Here is a 20910-nt window from a genome sequence, read left to right as displayed (position 1 = left end):
GCTGGGGTCCAGGACCTCAACCTATAAACTTGTGTCCTGGTTTTTCTGGAGGTTAGTGTGAAGTTTGCCCAATGTGACACAGAGAAAATAGAGACTCTTACTGAAGATGCAAACAACAGAATTTTCCTGCTATAAAAATCCCTGATGACTGATTCATCTGTATGAATTCACCCAGGAAAAAGGTTCCAGGCCTGTCCTGGTGAAAGGAAGACTGGTGAACAGATAAAGAACAAAGAGGGAGGGAATTTGCAAATGGTAAGAGATTGACTTACTTCAGTGGCCTTCTGGCTGAGTCCCCGAAGCAGCAGCACAATCACGTGGATGGCAGCTCTCCGCACTTGAACTTCATGGTCTGTTTTCGCCACAGCAATCAGACAAGCTGTTACCTAGGAGGGTGAGGGAAGATGAAGTCAATAAAAATCAGAGTTGCACAATTACCTAAAGCCTTTCAACTGTGTTCCACTTTCTACACATTCATTGCAAACAATCTGGGTTAGCCAGGGATGGAGTGCTTCCTCATTCTCCATGAAGAGCGAGAGATCTAGTGGTGGAGACCTTGATTTAGTCTGGCTTTTCTAGAAAGGGGCAAAATCTGGTTTGGAATTCAAGAGGGAGATTAGGGAGTGGGAAGGAAATATACGTGCATATAATAAAGGCATGGTCAGAGGTAAATATCCCCTCCAAAGTGGGAGGAACTGTTACCTACTCCACTTTGGGGATATCAAGTCGAAGAAAGAAAGACTGGTCTGAAACACAGCGGTGTATAGGGACTTGAGGCCCTTGAAGATTGAGCCAAGCAGGCTTTCGAGTTCAAGGCCTGGCATGAGGATCAATGTGCCAACTGATGAAAATTTCAGTCTAGGCATAGAGAAATACATAAATATTCAAACTGATATTCTAGAGGGTCCAGATACCCCATCCTACAAGTCCAGTGTACGGCCAATGGGAGTCACCAGGGGTCAGTTTCTGAGACTCCCTGTCTGGGTATCTTCACTTGTTGAATGGGTCTTTTAGCATTCATTTACTTTAAAAGACAGTTCTATAACAGAAAAGACTTGGGAATTATTTGCAAAACATGGTACAAAATATATAGTAATAATTATATGTCATAAAATGCAAAATTTCTATACCTTGTACCAGCTATCCTGCTCCCACCCAGCTCCTGGTAGGCACAACAAAAATATTCTAAAACCTCCATAAAAAGATACCACTAGAAACAGCAGCAATGATCCTTTATGAGGTATTTGTTCAAGACCAAGAAAGAAAAAACAAACACTGTGAAGTGTAACCAATGACAGCAAAAATCTGAAGGTAAGTCTAAATTATTCACTTGGTTTCTTACATACTTTGTTATGTGATTTACTGTGTGAGTGTATATCTTGGCCAACTGGAAGGATTGCTAACCATGATAAGAAAATAGCCAGATTGTGTGCTTGGGAACATGTGTAAATACATATTACATTTAAAGAATGGTTTTTTAAAAAGGTTTAAAAAAAGCACGTAGGCACAAATGAGGAATAGCTTGTGCAGAAATTTTAACTATGCAGGTTGTATTTTTCACAGCTTTCAAACAGTTGGGCATAGTTCAAAGTGTCTAATTAATCAGCGATGGCAAAGGGATTAGAAGAAGTAGCTTGTTCTTAAATATAATTGCATCTGTGATGCACTGGCATTTAATCAAGTTGTACATCTATTAGACAAGCCTGACGCTTACAAGTGAAGGGAAATCCCAGAAAAACTCAACTCTTTGGGGACTGTTTCTCAGTAAGACTCAGCACGCTGCTTCTGCTTTTGACCTGGGACCCCAACCCAATGCCATCAGTGGCTTCCATGCCTCTGGCATTAACGGTAGAAGCAATTCAGTCCTCAGAGGAGTCCCTTGGGTGACCTCCAAAAAGGCAGTAGTATAATAGGTACCTCCACTTGCAGGCTTAGTATTTACGAGGTAAGAGCTGAAATCAGAGAACAAGTTGGAGCTAGGTCCGAGGCCTTCCTGACACATAAAAGTTTAGCTTATTCAGTCTGATAACTTAAGTATGAAAGCCAGCCCAGGCCCATGTAATACATAGACTCTCCAAAGCCTTTTGCCTGCTTACTTCAAGGTTTAGTTTTGGCCCACATTTCTACATTTGGTGGACAAAAGCCTCCTGGCCTGGAACCCTGCCTGATCCAATGCTTCTGCCTCAAGGCTCAATGTAGAATCAGCTCTGAATGTCAGGCATTTATTCCACAGTCAGGACAGGCAAAAGCATCTTGACTGGAAAAGGGCTTCTGCTGTAAGGCCAGCATTGAATCTCTGTGCCACCTTAAAGGTGCGACTAGGAGGAGCCGGTTATTCCACACCTTGCTGAGATCAGCCGTAATGGCCTCCTGCTCTTGGTGACTTATGACCAGACTGTACCAAGCCCATCTGCCATCAGCCACTCAGGACAGCCAGGCAAAGGTCTGTGACCAGAAGTATTTCTGGACCTTCCTCAATACCTTCATCACAGTACCAAATCCCATGACATGTATACAATGTTCGGTTGTGCAAAATGTTTTTTAAAGCATCAGAATTTTAATACGGTCTTGCACATACCATCAAAAGATACAAACAGCTTCTTCTGTTCAGGTCAAGTTCCCATAACCAACTCAGAATGCTGTCCTTTGGCGGCCCAGTGGGGCAGACTCCTCCTCAGACACTACAAGCAGGGAAGACGCCTGGCTGCTCTCTTCCATCTGGCCAGTCTGAACAAGTCACTCTCATGGTCGGTCACTCTCGCCTCCAGCCCCAAGGACATACTCAACACTGCCTTCCACCTCTCTAAAAGCTTTGGAGAACAGATAGATGATGTAAGGTCTTTACTAATTTATGAATTAGGATCGTATTTATCTTCTAAGTCTTCCCAAAGGGCAGAAACCCATTCCATGGTATCTTCATGTCACCTGCCGTAAGGGTCAATGTACCTATTCTAATAAACCAAACTATGGAAGGCTTTTTTTTTTAATTGGCTAAACTATGTAAATCATCTCCACTTCTGAAAGCCATGCAGAGAGAAAAACGATGATTGCTTTGGAAATGCTAAAGGTCAGTTTAACCAATTTGACACTTGATAGGAGCCAACAGAAATATGGAAAAATATCACTCCCCAAATAGCTGGCACACACCAAGCATAACCAGAACTATATAAATAAAGATAAAACAAGTGGCAAGAGGGTCAAAAATAAACTTTGGAAAATTTCAGAAGAGAGGTAGCAGGGTTCAGGTATCAAGAAAGCACGATTCAATTTTCCAACAGCACCTTTCTCCCCTTTCCCAAAACCTCCTCTGTTAAAATCCAGTCAGTCTGCTAACTTGTTCAATACTAAATCATTTGTCTTTCTGTCAACTAAGAAACTTTAAGGTGGGACAAATTGAGACAGTAGCACTGACATATATATACTGTCATATGTAAAATAGCTAACAGGAAGCTACTGTATAGTACAGGGATCTCAACCTGGTGCTCTGTGATGACCAAGAGGGATGGATGGGATGGAGGTGAACGTGGGAGGGAGGCTCAAGAGCAAAGAGACAGATGTGTTCATATAGCTGATTCACATTGTTGCATGGCAGAAGCCAACACAACATTGTAAAGCAATTATTCTCTAATTAAAAATAAATAAAAATACTCTTGCAATTGAAAAAAAAAGAAACTTTAACAGCCAGGCAGGATGCCTCTAATTCCCATGTGTTCTGCATGCTCACTTAACCTGATGAGAAACAGAACCGTGGGGGCTCTGTTCACTTCCCCAAGGTTTCCCAGGACATCTACACGAGCCCTCATCTCAGCACACGAGCTGTTATTGAGGAAACAGCACTGACGGTAACAAATCTGATCATCAAATCTAATCATTCAGTGGAATCAGAGGTGACAGCTCTGCATCAGCCTTCAAAGCCAGGGTTTGTGGAATTCTGGGCACCACCTTACAAGTGGCTTGCTCCTGCACTTGTCACCTGGGGCATGTCTTATCTGCTGTTCTGAGAATGGGCCTCTCACTGCAGTTCGCTTAAATCATATTTACTTTTCATGGAGAATGATAAAGATGAAAGAGACTATCAAGATTTGGTTTCAAGCAACACAGTTCTTGACAAGAACAAAGAGAAATTGGGGGAAAATAATAATGGTTTCCAGACAGGTTAAATCTTGACATCAACAGAGAGGAAAAACCTGAATTCCCAGTAGAGGCTGTGAAAGGGCTGGTACTTTCATATCCTTTTATGTTCCTTCTCCACCTGTAAGCAGTGTCACGGCACCGACAGTACCCAAGTCTGGACTACCCAATAGGGTGGACAGCTTTGTTCAGAAGCCTGAGAGCCATATCTCTGATTCCTGGATCAGATCATGTTAGAAGCGCCTATGGAGGCTGGTTTGTTCAATTTTATATCAAAACAGGTTACCCCTCCCCTTTCCTCTGCCTGCCTCATGCTTGATCATGTGACTTCCTCGCTGCCCCAACAGGCCTACGTGAGGGTCACAGCTCTGCGTTCCCTCAGGACCTTGGGCTTGTCATGAGATATCACTCTATTCCACTGTCTATTTATTCCTGTCTGCCACAGTTTACTGAGATTTCCTTGGGGGAAGAGATTGGGTCCTTTGTGTCCTTTCATATACCTGACACATGACGAACACCAATGAAGAAGAATTCCTTCAGTTTACAGCCAAAGACACATTTCCCCAGAGTTAAAGCTCCTTCTCCACTACTACATGCTGAGGTTAAGCATTTCTGAGACTACAAAAGACTTGAGCTTTCATGAGACAGTGAAAAAACTGTTGTAGAAGAAGACACAATAAACTTTTAAAATAAATTAGATAGGACTTCCCTGGTGGTCCAATGGATAAAAATCTGTCTGTCAATGAAGGGGAGGCTGGCTCAATCACTGGCTGGGAAGATCCGACATGCCACAAGGCAACTGAAGCCTGTGTGCCAGAGCCACACTCTAGAGCCTCTGGCTACAACAAGAGAAGTTGTAGCCAGTTGAAGTCACTGCAATGAGAAGCCTGTGCACTGCAACGGAGAGCAGCCCCTGCTTACCGCAACTAGAGAAAGTCCATATGCAGCAATGAAGACTTTGCACAGCCAAAAATAAATAAATAATTTTTAAAAGATAAGTTAGATAATTTCATTCCTCTGCTCTGGTTACCCATCTCACTCACAGTAACAGTCAAAGCCCATAAGGCCCTCTCCCCATGTATCTGCCAGGTTCTGCTCCTGCTCCTTCCTGTGTGCTTCAGTCACTCATCACTGAAGCTTTCCCTATTCATCCTGGTTCACAGATTCACCTGCAATACCAAACTCCCTCCATGCCCTTGCCTGCTTAGACCCATCTCCTTAGCACGTACTCCATCTGACACAGTACATATTTGCTTGCTCACTTGCTTGTTTGTCACCCAACTGTCCTCTTTAGAATGTCAGCTTCATGAGGACAGAAACTCTGTTCTGTTCAGAGCTGGATCCCAAGCATGTGGCTTGGCTCCAGTCTCATAACTGGCACAAAGTGCTCAGGAAGTATTTTTCAAATGAAAAACAAATGAATGAACAACTACAAAAAACCTAGGCCAAATCTCCCACTTATTTGATGTGAATGGACAAGAGTAGCCCGACTATGGGAGGACTCAGTGGCTGAAATACTAAGACTGTCAGGTATCCAATCATGTTCAAACTTGCAGTCCACCAAGGCAGCTGGTTTGGCACTGATGACACAGCAAGCGTGGGGTACTACATAAGAAGGAGCATCTACAAAGAAGAGACTGGAATTATGTGGGATGGAAACACCTGGTTTTTCAAATCAGAGGGAATACATTGTCTTCAGAAGTTTCATTGCCAAAAGCAAGTGCTGTTAAAACAAAACTGCATGACCCTTCCTGTCAGGAGCTTTTCTCATATGGCAACTCTCCTTCTTTTTCAAGGGCACAAAAGCAATCTTATAAACAAAATGAAAACATTCATTGAGAGACAATACAGAGGAGTCGTTAAGAGCACAGGTTCAGGAACCAACTGCCTGCATTCAAATCCCAGCCTGGCATGACCTTGGCAACGAATTTAATCTCTCTTATTTATTTACTTAGGCTGTGTCGGGTCTTAGCTGCAGTGCATGGGCTCTCCATTGTGGCACGCTGGCTCAGCTGCCCCGCAGCACATGGGGTCTTAGTTCTCCGATCAGGGATTGAAACTGCGTCCCCTGCATTGAAAGGTGGATTCTTAACCACTGGACCACCAGGGAAGTCCCTAACATACTATATATCTTAACAAGTATATCATTTATTGTCTGTCTCTTCTCACTAGAACATCCCATCGAAGATGATGGGAGTCAATGTCTATTTTGAAGAATGATACATATCCATAATGCTGTTAGCATATATGCCGTTTGGCTCTCAACAGCAACTGTTGAATGAATCATTGTATACTGTATCTAGGCATATACATTATCCCTAGATCCTTGTAACAATCCTGCATTATAGATATTTTAATCTAATTTTCTAGGTCAGGAAACCAAGCTCAGAATCTAAGTCATCTGACCAAGTGAACACACAGGTAAGTGGGTGGTAGGGTGGGGCCTCATTCTCATCCCCAAGTATGCCTGGAAATTTGGTTCTCTTCCAACAGGTTAGGTGGGTCTCCAGAAAGATGACACTTCTTTTTTTTTTTTTTTTTGACACTTCTTAAATGTTGCAAAAGATGCTTTGGCACAATCTTTCTAATTAACCAAACCAAGAAATTTCTCTAACACTTTCAACAGGAAATCATATGCCATCAGCAAATAACAGTTTCCTTAAGAGAAGAAAGGAAAGATGAAGGGTCTCAGTTTCTGGGTTCAGAGAAGATCATGATGTCAAGCATAGTTTGAGTTAATTGGTTTTAGAAAATGCATGGGATATGGTCAAATCTAAACTGATTCACTTGGAGATCTGGATGAAATTTTTATTCAGGTCATATATTGTATTGTTAGTCGTTCAGTCGTGTCTGACTCTTTGCAACTCCATGGACTGTAGCCCACCAGGCTCCTGTGGGCTCCTCTGTTCATGGGATTCTCCAGGCAAGAATGGGAATACTCCATTCCCCATGGAGTGGGTTGCCATGCCCCGTTCCAGAGGATCTTCCCAACCCAGTGATCAAACCTGGTTCTCCTGCTTTGCAGGCAGATTCTTTACTGTGTGAGCTACAGGGAAGTACCTATTCAGCTCATAGCTATGTTCAACAAAACTGGGGGATGCTCCCTCAACTCTGAATATACTAAAAACCATTGAATTGTACTCTTTAAGTAGGTGAATTATGTGCAGTATGTGAATTCTATCTCTGTTATTAGGAATAATAGTATTTGGGTTTGGTTCAGATCATGGTCCAGGAGTTTCTTTTCAGTTCATGGTTTATGGTTCAGTTTGGGTTGAGTCACATGATCAGATCAAATAAACGGAGGGAAAAAAAGGGGAGCCATTTCAATACTGGACCCAGAATATTTATAACAGACTGAAATCTTTAGCTGATATAACAAAACAGACCTGCAAAGTCCTTAACTGTTACAAGTTAATAGACTAAACAGTAAGAGAGTGCAAAGCGCCATCTAAAAAAAGTAAAAATCAAATGCCCAATGGTTCACATGTATTAGCACACTGAAAGATTTTAAGTTGGTAAAAACCATTGTTTTTAAGTTATTAAAAACAAAGGGGCTTCCCTGGTGATCCAGTAATTAAGAATCCACCTGGCAATGCAGGGGACGTCGGTTCGATCCCTGGTCTGGGAAGATCCCACATCCTGTGTGGCAACTAAGCCCGTGAGCCACAACTACTGAAACCTGTGCACCTAGAGGCCATGCTCCACAAGCGAAGCCGCTGCAACAAGAAGCCCGCACACTGCCACTGGAGAGTAGCCCCTGCTCGGCACAGCTTGAGAGAGTCCACACGCAGCAACAAAGACCCAGCAGGGCCAAAAAATAAACATAAATAATTAGATTAAAAAAACAAGCAAACAAATACAGCAAGTTGGGCATAGGGCTATGCCTCTTGAGTTAGTTAAAGGAAACAACTGATGTATAACTTCCTAAAAATCCTAAGCTGGAATTTAACAATAAGAGGAGCCTTTACAATCAATTCAACAAAGCATATAAGCTGAGGAATCAGGAAATACCATAAATTCAACTGTATGTAAACATCCCCGAGTGTGTTTTGCCACCTGTTGATAAGACATAACCAGACACTGAAGAAAATTCCTTCTCAGTAGGTACTTCTTAAGATTTGATGTTCAACATGGTCAGTCCTAGGACACTGAGTAATGTGAAAGAAGCCAGTACTACAAATTTTCTAAGTTTTTGTTCTTATAAAGTTATGTGCTCCGTATGAAAAATCTAGTCTCTCATAAATAAAAAGTTAATATAAACTGTATTCTATTTACATATTCATAATTGATAAGCCATCTTCTTCCATAAAAGATTTAAGATGATGAAGCCTATTAGTAGTAAAAAGACTCCTGGTCACATATTAACTAGTCCTCTTTTTGCCCATCATCCTTAAATAGCAGAATGTCTAATACATAGTAGGTGTTCAAGATACATGTTAATATACTGATGACTAAGTAAACACAAAGGCAAAGATAAAATTTAAGAGGCTAGAGAAAGATATTCATAGAAGACAACAATGTGATGTACCTTTCACTAAATCTGAAACTCTAACACCAGTCTTTTAAACTCTAAACACCGGGGAAGTGAGCAGTCAGTGCTGATGATATCTGTATGGCTATTATATTTTGCTGTTCATTTATCCTTTACCTACTATGTACTAGGCAGTGGGTATAAAGTGGTGAACAAAACATGGAACTTAATTAGTCTCTTCTAGTAAGACCCTGTCTCCCCGAACACAGGATATCTCCGACCAGGGGGGCCAATTAGAATATGTATTTGCCTGAGATGTTTCTGTGAACAGAGATGACACTCATAGATGGCCCAGAGATTTAGGGAAAAGTTCTGTTTGCCCTTCCTCAAAGTTTCTTCTGTTTCCTTGGAATCTTTACAGTATATTCCCTTTTATGGCTTAAAGAAGGTTAAGATGACTTCCTGTCACTTGCAATTAAAAAATTCTTACTAATACAACTTTCAACATACATATGAGACTATCAAGGCTGAGGGAGGTTAAATGACTTTCTGGATCTAGAAAAAAAACACAGGTCTCCTAACTCCCAGGGCCAAGCTACAATATAGGTCCAAGTAAAAACAAGCCATAGAGAAAGGAATCAATCTGCAATACCTCATGAACCACGGAGCCCAGCATGAAGTGCAGCCTCTGGCACAGCTCTCCAAGGTTGGACAGGCTGCTGGCCCTGTGAGCACTATCCGGATCTCTTGCTCCTCTGAGGAAGGTGTGGATTAAAGGTTCTCGGTACTTTGAGACCATGTCCCCTGTAGTAAAAGGGAAGATATCACAGTCTTTTAAAACAAACTTTCAACTTCTTAAAGAAGGAATCATATATCACCATTGAACAGTGCATGGTGTTTTATCCTTTTCAAATTACTTATATAACCATTAAAAAATCATATCTAGAAGAATAATGTTAGGGAAAACATGTATGATGAATTATTTTGTGAAAAAGCAATTTATATATATATATGAAAGAAAAATGTATATATCATAAGTATACAGCTTAGTAAACTTTCACAAATTCAATACAACTCTCAGAGTCACACATATAGCAAGTTTGGTCCTAGGCTAGACCTCAGTCATCAGCCTAGTACTTTTCCTACACTATCACCCTACCTACTCAAGCAAAGTGAGTGAAAGACAATCAAGGCATTTTGGATCCTTGTCAAGGAAAGCTCAATGATTTATTTATTGAGAGACCTACTATGTGCTAAGCACAGTTGCTAATACCTGGGATACACCTGTGAACAAAAGAAACAAAGAGCCTTGCCCTCTTGGAGTTTCCATTACAGTAAACTATACAGTAGGTTAGAAGATAATAAATGCCATGAGGGGCAGCAGGAGAAAAGCAGAGTAAATATATCAGAAGGAATGAGGATGGTGGCAGATTTTTTTTTATTTTATTATTACTATTTTTTGGTACACAGGATCTTAGTTCCCCAAGCAAGGATTGAACCTCTGCCTCCTGTGGTGGGAGTACAAAGTCTTAACCACTGGACCACCAGGGAAGTCCCAGACTTCTTCGTTAAGATGGTTGAGACATTTAGGCAAAGGCTAGAAGGTGAGGCTGTCCCCATTTGCATATGGTGGGAAGGAGCACATCAGGAAGAGGGAACAACCAGTGTAAAAACCCTGTGGAGGATCATCAAGAAGGCCCAAGATGGGACTTCCCTGGAAATCCTGGCTAAGACTGTGTGCTCCTAATGCAAGGGGCCTGGTCAGGAAACTAGATTTTGCATGCTGCAAGCAGCCAAATAAATAAATTAGATAATTTTTTTTAAAAAAGAAAAAGACCAAGAGGAGGCTAGAGGGGAGATGGCAAGGGCGGGTGGTGGTGCAGATCTTGCAAGGCTTTATAGACCTCTGTAAGCACTTGGACTTATTCAGAGTAAAATGAGAGGCCTTTGGAGGATTTTAAGCAAAAAAGTACAAAAAGATCACTCACCCTAGTGTATGTGAGTGTGTATGTCTTGTGGAAACTGGGTACAAATCAGGAAGCTGCTTGACAGTGAATGGTAACTTGAATAGAGAGGGTGAGAAAGATTCTGCATATTTTCTAAAGATTGTACCAACATGACTTTCAGGTGACTCCAATGACGACTCCTGGGATTTTTGCTTTTGCGTGGTAGGATGAAGTTACTACCAACTATGATGGGAAAGGCTCCAAGGAAATCAAGTTTGGGGCAGAAGGAAAAGTCAGAATTCGGTTTTCATATGTTGAGCAAGTAGAAGATATACAGTGTTCAGAAAAGAGAAGTCTGGATTGAAGATACGCATTTTTGAGCCAAGGGAATGTAGATGATACTTAAAACCTTCCAAGGAAGTGAGTTTAGGTAAGGAAGGCAAGTAAACCAAGGACCAAATCTGTATGCTTCCTTCAACCTTAAGTCTGGGATGAGTCTGGGAAGGGAAGAACCAACAAAGGAGACTGAAAAGAAATAACCAGCCACATAGGAAGAAAATTAGCATGGTATCCTAGAAATTAAGAGAAGAAAGTCTATCAGAGAGGAAAGAATGGTCTGCATTAAATGCTGCTAAGTAAGGTAAAAGAAGACTAAAAACTGACGATGAGATTGAGCAACAATGAGGTCACTGTTGACCTTGACAAGAACAGTTCTGATGGGCTGGTAGGGGTGAGCACACAACAGAAGTGGGTTTAACATAGAAAAAGAGAAAAAGTAGATCATTTAAGGAGTTTTTCTGCAAAACAGATCAAAGAAATGGGGTGATAGCTGGTCAAGGAAGTAGGGTCAACAAAAGCTTGGGGGGACTTCCCTGGCGGTCCAGTGGTTGAGACTCTGCAGTTCCAATGCAGGAAGTGAGTTTGATCCCTACTCAGGGAAGATCCCACAGGCCATGCAGCCAAAACAAAGGAAGAAAAAACTGTGTTTCATTTTTAAAGAGAGGAGAAATAGAATGCTAAAGCACTCTGAATTGACTTTAAAAACAAAACAGAAACAACTTCCTCCTCCATGGACATGCTGAGAACTAAAGCTGTTTTGGCTTGATCTTGGCTCTGAGGCCCTAGTTCCAGAACCCAAGTGTAACACTTCACTTCCAGCCTACTTGTAGTCCTAAGGTTATATGACATCTAAACAGTGACAACAGTTCCTGAAACATATGTTTAAAGTCACCAAAATGATAATTACACAGAAAAATCAACAACCTGCTTTATCAGGCCCAGCTCTGTGCTGTCCTATGCTTAGTCGCTCAGTAAGGTCCGACTCTTTGCGACCTCATGGACTGTAGCCCACCAAGCTCCTCTGTTCATGGAATTCTCCAGGCAACAACACTGGACTGGGTAGCCATTCCCTTCTCCAGGGGATCTTCCCAATCCAAGGATTGAACCCAGGTTTCCCGCATCGTGGGCAGATTCTTCACTGTCTGTCTGAGCCACCAGGGAAGCCCAGAGAGTAAGGTGGACTCTTTACCATCTGAGCCATCAGGGAAGCTCTAGGCCCAGCTCAAATGCCTCAAATTCTACTTCCTTTGTGCAAACCTTCCTTAATATTCTCTTAGCCTTAATTAGTCCTCCTTGGAAGCCCCACAACACTTTGGTTTAAATCACATTTGTTACTAACACCTTGATTCCTAGATGTTTTCAGCCTGTATCTATTTCTCACATTAGACTGTAAATTCCTTCAAGAGGAACTTTGACTGCTTCATCTCTGTTGTTATCAGTTCTTAGTAATCTCTGCACATCCTAGATACTCAACAAATGCCAATGTTGACTTGAATTCACTCATTTCTTCAACTAAATATAATTATGTGCTGGTATTATGCTCATATTTGAGGGATACAAAAATTGATAAAACATAATCTTTACCCTTTAAAAAGCCCAAAGTTTAGGGGGTGGGTATAAACAGACAAGTACCAACAATTATAGTCCTGTGTGGTTAATGCCGTCATAGAGTCAAGCAGAGGTTGCTTAGTATAATTTCACTAATTTTAGTCACTTGGAAGGGGTAAGAAGAGAAAGTTTATTTTTTGCTTTCCCTCAAAGTCAGGAACACAATGTACTTTCCTTACAATGTAAGAAAAAGATGAGGGGTAATTTCTCTAAAATGCTCCCAGTTCCTAATATAATACATTCAGCATGAGACTCACCCCCCTGCCCAGTTAACATCAACATAAAATGCAGAAATTGAACCAGCGATGACTTAGTCATACCCTGTTTTCAGAACAGGAAAGAGGGGACTCTCTGCCTACTTAGACATAGTATTTGCATTTCTGAATAGCAGGCCTAGTGAATGCAGTCACATGTTCTGCACAAGAATTTGCATAAAGGCTTCTCTGTAGAGCTGTAATAGTGAAAAATGAGAAGATATAAATTAAAATGAATTGGCATGAAAGTGGTTAAGTAACTATACATATTGTGGAATACTACATGGTCATTAAAAGGAATAAGACAGAATTGGAAAGGTATCCCTGGGACTGTCCTGGTGATCCAGTGGTTAAGACTCTGTGCTTCCACTGCAGGGGGCTTGAGTTTCATTCCACAGGCCTCTTGGCCAAAAAAAGAGAAAAACTACTGAAGAAATATTTTCTTAAGACAATATTAAGTGAAAGAAACTAATAGAACCAGTATCATTCCATGTATGTACATAAAAATGCACACACATAACTTCTCTCAATATTAACAAACCACATCTACAGATTTAAATATGTATATTAAGTATACAAATGCATAGAAAGAAAAGAAAAAGGATATATTGAAATAGAAAGGTTAGATAACTTGTCCAAAACAACCAAGATCAAATGTAGGTAGTCTTACACTTAGCTCCTATGATACACTGCATTTAAGATATTTCCAACTAAAAGAAAAATATATTTCTCTACTTTTGGTATAACACTGTCCTTTTCTGGAGTCAGAAAGGAGCTTTCTTGTTCTACAGTGAGATGTGCATCTAGAGTTAAGAGCTCTACGTTCTAATTTTGCTTAATTTTTATTTTTTTGCAGCACCACTCAGCATGTAGGATCTTGGTTCACCCAACCAGGGATCGAATAGGTACCTCCTTACAGTAGAAACATGGAGTCTTAACCACTGGACTGCTGGGGGAGTCCCTCTGTGTTCTAATTTCTTCCCTGAAGCCAACTAGCAGTGTGACTTAGGGCAAATCCCTTCACCTCCTCAGACCAACTGGAGATGAGTCAATTAGACGAGACGGTCTCCCTGGCCCCTTCCAGTTGGAAGTCTATGAGGTGATGAGTCACCTTTGGCTTAGCCATCAGGGGAATGAGTTTCAGGAGAGCAGGAAGAGAAGAAAAAGCATCTATTCATGAGCCCTGGAGTGGGAGGCTGCTGTGGTTAAAGGAATGAAGGTCTCTGTTGGAAGGAAGTCACCGACTGAGAAATGACAGAAGTCTGGAATCCATAAGGAGGGGAAATTGCAGGTTAAAAAGGTAAGAGCAGATGACAAACCAGTTATTATTTATTAATGTAGAGATTTAAAGTTAAAAATAAGAGGTAAACTGTAAAGCAACTATATACCTCAAATAAAAAATAATAAGTGGAAAACTAACACAGTGCTATAAATTAGTTATATTTCAATTTAAAAATGGATTAAAAAATAAGTGGTAAAGAAAAGGTACTATTTGTCAGGTAGAGTTCCTCCTCTCATGGTACTCAAAGCATACTGAGGAAAAGGAAAAACACTGACCAAGCAACAACACTGGAGTGAGATGTCCCCAAAATGGTGACAGAGAAAGATACTTTTATGAGTAATGTATTGATCTGGTTCCAATTTCCATTAACAACAACTCCAGTATTCTTATTCATCCAGACTCAAAAGCTTGGTGTTCATTTTTGACTTCTCCCTGTCACCCTTCAGTCAGTCAAGCAGTTCATTTATTATTCTTCAAGCCTCATTTACTTCCCTATGGGATGTGAGGCAACTTTCAATAAATAATACTGAAACTGAAATGAATATTTTTTAAAAGCTCTATAGTGAGGAAGTACCAATATTCCATGCTAAGAATGGTTATTGCAAATGAACCCCAAATTTAGTTTAGCAATTCTAATAGCTAAGGCAAAAAAGGACACAGAAAACATAGTTCCCATTAGTCAATAAAAGAAGGTACATCTATTTCCTTCTTTAGGAAGAATACCAACAGGTATCTCACTCATTCATTCAGCAAATCTTAATTGAGTGCCTAAAACGTTCCAAGTATGATCTCAGCACTGGAGATAATATATAGCATGAACAAGAAAGCAAAGTTCCCATCTTTATGAAGTCTACTTCTACTGGAGGAGAAAGACAATAAATAGTAAGTAAACTTTCCAGCAGCAATAAGAGCTATGAAGAAAAATAAGGAAGGGGGAGCAGTTAAGAGTCAGGGGTGAGGGCTCAGGGAAAAGGTATCAGAAGAGAAGAGGTGAAGGAAAAAGTCACGAGAAGACCTGGGGGAAACTGAAGAACAGAACGGACAACAGAAGTTTTATATTCAACGTAGAAATCATATGGCTGCTTCCTACACTTTCTCACCATAAAAGTTAAGGGTGTACCATTACATTAACAAAATCAAAATTTAACATTCTGTTTATATAAATTCCTGCCTTGCCTGAGCTTCATTACAACTTTCCAAATGAGCATCCATTTAACTGCATGCTCCACCAACCCCACTCCCAAGCGTACCTAAGAACCCAGAGGAGCTAGTGGAGACCCGGAATCTTGAGAGCCCACACTGAATCCAGTCAGCTGGCTCCGGGCCCACCTGCTGCCTCGTTTTCCAGGTACTGGGCTGGGCGAGCTGGAACACTCCACGCACCCACTCTGCATTTCTCCAAGTGCTGCACCGTCATGCTTTCCACAACCTGACCTCCCTTAGACCTCATATACACAGCCAGGACGTGTCACACCTTGCTCAGACCTGGTCTTCTTTGGGGATTTACAGCTCTGCCCCCATTTCCTGAAGGCTGTGTTAACCTCTGAGGGACTTCGCTCTCCCTTGCTCCTATTGTGCTGTGTGGTCGGTTTCTTAAGATTGTACTGGATCCCAGTCGCCAGTTAGTCCTGACCAGGTTTCTATGCAGAACAAAATGAATGCATGTGAACAGAGAATACAGTTTCTGGGGCTACATGTGACACCAGCACAGAATTCAAAGATCCTACAAAAAGGGTTCTTAATTTTAGCTTAAGGGATCTCTATGTGTCAAATTTTCTCAAGTACGTCTCACTGGCATTTTCCCGTTCTTCCTTGTAAAACCACTCTAATTTTGCTCAAATATGCATCTTCTCCCTGTCCAGCCACCACTTACCTGATTCAGGCTGAGGTCTTTATTGCTCTAAATGAATCATGGTGGACATATCCTCTTGTCTTAATTGCTCTGGGCATTATGCAGTGTGAACAAAGAGATGTGAAGGAAAATCTGATGGAAGACCCTAAGAAAATACTTTGCGAGGGCAGACACACTGAAATCATACTCACAGAAAACTAGTCAATCTAATCACACTAGCACCACAGCCTTGTCTAACTCAATGAAACCAAGTCATGCCTGCAGGGCAACCCAAGACGGGTGGGTCATGGTGGAGAGGTCTGACAGAATGTGGTCCACTGGAGAAGGGAATGGCAAGCCACTTCAGTATTCTTGCCTTGAGAACCCCATGAACAGTATGAAAAGCCAAAATGATAGGATACCGAAAGAGGAACTCCCCAGGTCATTAGGTGCCCAATATGCTACTGGAGATCAGAGGAGAAATAACTCCAGAAAGAATGAAGGGATGGAGCCAAAGCAAAAACAACACCCAGTTGTGGATGTGACTGGTGATAGAAGCAAGATCCGATGCTGTAAAGAGCAATATTGCATAGGAACCTGGAATGTCAGGTCCATGAATCAAGGCAAATTGGAAGTGGTCAAACAAGAGATGGCAAGGGTGAACGTCGACATTCTAGGAATCAGTGAACTAAAATGGACTGGAATGGGTGAAGTTAACTCAGATGACCACTATATCTACTACTCCGGGCAGGAATCCCTCAGAAGAAATGGAGTAGCCATCATGGTCAACAAGAGTCCGAAATGCAATACTTGGATGCAATCTCAAAAACGACAGAATGATCTCTGTTCGTCTCCAAGGCAAACCATTCAGTATCACAGTTATCCAAGTCTATGCCCCAACCAGTAACGCTGAAGAAACTGAAGTTGAATGGTTTTATGAAGACCTACAAGACCTTTTAGAACTAACACCCAAAAAAGATGTCCTTTTCATTATAGGGGACTGGAATGCAAAAGTAGGAAGTCAAGAAACACCTGGAGTAACAGGCAAATTTGGCCTTAGAATGCAGAATGAAGCAGGGCAAAGATTAATCGAGTTTCGCCAAGAAAATGCACTGGTCATAGCAAACACCCTCTTCCAACAACACAAGAGAAGACTCTACACACGGACATCATCAGATGGTCAACACCAAAATCAGATTGATTATATTCTTTGCAGCCAAAGATGGAGAAGCTCTATACAGTCAACAAAAACAAGACCGGGAGCTGACTGTGGCTCAGATCATGAACTTCTTATTACCAAATTCAGACTCAAATTGAAGAAAGTAGGAAAAACCGCTAGACCATTCAGGTATGACCTAAATCAAATCCCTTATGATTATACAGTGGAAGTGAGAAAAGATAGAGTGCCTGATGAACTATGGAATGAGGTTTGTGACACTGTACAGGAGACAGGGATCAAGCCCATCCCCATGGAAAAGAAATGCAAAAAAGCAAAATGGCTCTCTGGGGAGGGCTTACAAATAGCTGTGAAAAGAAGAGAGGTGAAAAGCAGAGGAGAAAAGGAAAGATATAAGCATCTGAATGCAGAGTTCCAAAGAATAGCAAGAAGAGATAAGAAAGCCTTCTTCAGCGATCAATGCAAAGAAATAGAGGAAAACAACAGAATGGGAAAGACTAGAGATCTCTTCAAGAAAATTAGAGATACCAAGGGAACATTTCATGCAAAGATGGGCTCAATAAAGGACAGAAATGGTATGGACCTAACAGAAGCAGAAGATATTAAGAAGAGGTGGCAAGAATACACAGAAAAACTGTACAAAAAAGATCTTCACGACCCAGATACTCATGATGATGTGATCACTAATCTAGAGCCAGACATTTTGGAATGTGAAGTCAACTGGGCCTTAGAAAGCATCACTACGAACAAAGCTAGTGGAGGTGATGGAATTCCAGTTGAGCTATTTCAAATCCTGAAAGATGATGCTGTGAAAGTGCTGCACTCAATATGCCAGCAAATTTGGAACACTCAGCAGTGGCCACAGCACTGGAAAAGGTCAGTTTTCATTCCAATCCCAAAGAAAGGCAATGCCAAAGAATGCTGAAACTATCACACAATTGCACTCATCTCACACGCTAGTAGAGTAATGCTCAAAATTCTCCAAGCCAGGCTTCAGCAATACGTGAACCATGAACTCCCTGATGTTCAAGCTGGGTTTAGAAAAGGCAGAGGAACCAGAGATCAAATTGCCAACATCCGCTGGATCATGGAAAAAGCAAGAGAGTTCTGGAAAAACATCTATTTCTGCTTTATTGACTATGCCAAAGCCTTTGACTGTGTGGATCACTGTAAACTGTGGAAAATTCTGAAAGAGATGGGAATACCAGACCACCTAACCTGCCTCTTGAGAAATCTGTATGCAGGTCAGGAAGCAACAGTTAGAACTGGACATGCAACAACAGACTGGTTCCAAATAGGAAAAGGAGTACGTCAAGGCTGTATATTGTCACCCTGCTTATTTAACTTCTATGCACAGTACATCATGAGAAACGCTGGACTGGAAGAAGCACAAGCTGGAATCAAGATTGCCAGGAAAAGTATCATTAACCTCAGATATGCAGATGACACCACCCTTATGGCAGAAAGTGAAGAGGAGCTAAAAAGCCTCTTGATGAAAGTGAAAGAGGAGAGTGAAAAAGTTGGCTTAAAGCTCAACATTCAGAAAACAAAGATCATGGCATCCGGTCCCATCACTTCATGGGAAATATATGGGGAAACAGTGGAAACAGTGTCAGACTTTAATTTTTTGGGCTCCAAAATCACTGCAGATGGTGACTGCAGCCATGAAATTAAAAGATGCTTACTCCTTGGAAGAAAAGTTATGACCAACCTAGATAGTATATTCAAAAGCAGAGACATTACTTTGCCGACTAAGGTCCGTCTAGTCAAGGCTATGGTTTTTCCTGTGGTCATGTATGGATGTGAGAGTTGGACTGTGAAGAAGGCTGAGCTCCGAAGAATTGATGCTTTTGAACTGTGGTATTGGAGAAGACTCTTTAGAGTCCCTTGGACTGCAAGGAGATCCAACCAGTCCACTCTGAAGGAGATCAACCCTGGGATTTCTTTGGAAGGAATGATGCTAAAGCTGAAACTCCAGTACTTTGGACACCTCATGCGAAGAATCGACTCATTGGAAAAGACTCTGATGCTGGGAGGGATTGGGGGCAGGAGGAGAAGGGGACGACTGAGGATGAGATGGCTGGATGGCATCACGGACTCGATGGATGTGAGTCTGAGTGAACTCTGGGAGATGGTGATGGACAGGGAGGCCTGGCGTGCTGCGATTCATGGGGTCGCAGAGAGTCGGACACGACTGAGTGACTGAACTGAACTGAACTGATGTGTAACCTGGCGGGCTACAGTCCACGGGGTTGCAGAGTCAGACATGACTTAGCGATTAAACAACAACAAATGATTTTAAGAACGTAACACCTCAGAGTTGCTGCAGCCAACGGAAACTTTGAGGGACTAGGAAATGAGGTTGGCAGAGTAGAAAGATGAAGAGATTTGGGGTCCTGAATGATGTAATGGAGGCAAAGAATTAACCAATTCAGGGCTTTCTGTCATGTGTAATGATTTATTCCTTATTGTTTATGCCAGTTGAGAATTTGCTACCTGTAGCCAAAAATATTCTAACTGATTTGACATATGAAAATTTAATAGTGACGAGGTCTTCTGTATCAGTTCTATGTCTATCAACACAAAGTCAAAAAAGTTAGATTTGCCAAACAAAGAAACTTAAGACAGTGGGTGTTTTTAAAAGGATTCAGAAGTCAATTTTATAAAATATAAAAGAAAAAAATAAGCCCCATAATTTTCTTTCTTCTAATTATGATTTTAATTGGGACAATAGCCTAGTATACAGCATGACTCAAAATATCAATGTATGTATATTCTGGGTTGATCAAAAGGTTCATTTGGGCTTTTTTGCATAACATCTTTTTTTGAAAGTTGCTTTACTGTGTTGTGTTGGTTTCTGCCATACAACAATGTGAATTAGTCATAATATATATTTATCCCCTCCTTCTTGAGCATCGCTCCTCTCCCCCTCGTCCCATCCCTCTAGGTCATCACAGAGAGCCAGGCTGCACCCCACTGTGTTGTACAGAAGCTCTTTCACACATGATAGTGTATATATGTCAATGCTACTCTCCCAATTCCTCCCACACTCTTGTTCCTCCACTGTGTCCACAATTCCATAAATGTGATTAAATCTTTTGGCCAACCCAATACGTACAGCTTTACCAGAGTCATCTTTATACATCTGCCAACTTATTAAATAAAGAAAAGTAAGTAACTATTTACAGTAGAAGCTCATGTAAAGGGGTTACATGCTGAGTGTATTTCACAACTACTGACTAACCACCCATTTCATTATAAACTAGAACCTCAGGCTCTGGGACATTCACTGCTATTCCCTAGTTTCTGATTAAGCAACAAAATCTCAATTATCCCATCTGGGAGTGTGTTGGTTTATATATATTTTTGGCTTCTTTTTCTGCTCTTCTTTATCCAGATGAGATGTTTGTATTTCTTCAGTTTGAACTTACCTGAACCACAAGGTTCTAAGATTCACCTTTTGTTAGAAAAGGTGGCATACACTTGCCACCTGACAAGGGCAAGTATTTGTTACCATCCTGCTATCTCCTTCAAAGTATGCATACTGTATGGCTTTTACAAAAAAAGGTATTGATTTCTGAACTGCCTAATCCCCATTTTCAGAAAGTATTCGCCACAGACTACAATATTTAGACTAAGATATACCCATGGAACTGAAGTTGGAGAGACCACCATCTTTTCCTTAGGCATTTAGCAACAGCTTCAGGGAAATGAATACAGTAAACTTTAAAACTCAATCCAATTGTTGGGTTGTGGCCAATTACCTGTGCCTATTACTTCTGGGTTACCTTGGTGGATTTCTGTTCTTTAGGGCTCTGATTGGATATCCCCTAGGAAATTTTAGATGAGTGTTCAGTTCCTGTTCTATCTA

At 41.2% G+C, this 20910-nt stretch overlaps 1 protein-coding gene across 1 annotated transcript in view; it reads right to left on the bottom strand.

Moving 5' to 3' along the window:
• Positions 1–20910, bottom strand: part of TANGO6 (transport and golgi organization 6 homolog) — a 179779-nt gene that overhangs the window by 32352 nt on the left and 126517 nt on the right. The window contains exons 16-17 of the mRNA XM_068993035.1: positions 9255–9406; positions 273–386 (exon numbers count right to left, since the gene is read on the bottom strand). Of these exons, the coding sequence (XP_068849136.1) occupies positions 273–386; positions 9255–9406 (266 nt within the window). The remainder of the gene's footprint in view (positions 1–272; positions 387–9254; positions 9407–20910) is intronic.

Source organism: Capricornis sumatraensis, chromosome 20, assembly GCF_032405125.1.
Source record: "Capricornis sumatraensis isolate serow.1 chromosome 20, serow.2, whole genome shotgun sequence".
In the NCBI taxonomy this organism is placed as follows: Eukaryota; Metazoa; Chordata; class Mammalia; order Artiodactyla; family Bovidae; genus Capricornis; species Capricornis sumatraensis.
This window is presented reverse-complemented; position numbering and strand designations above follow the sequence as displayed.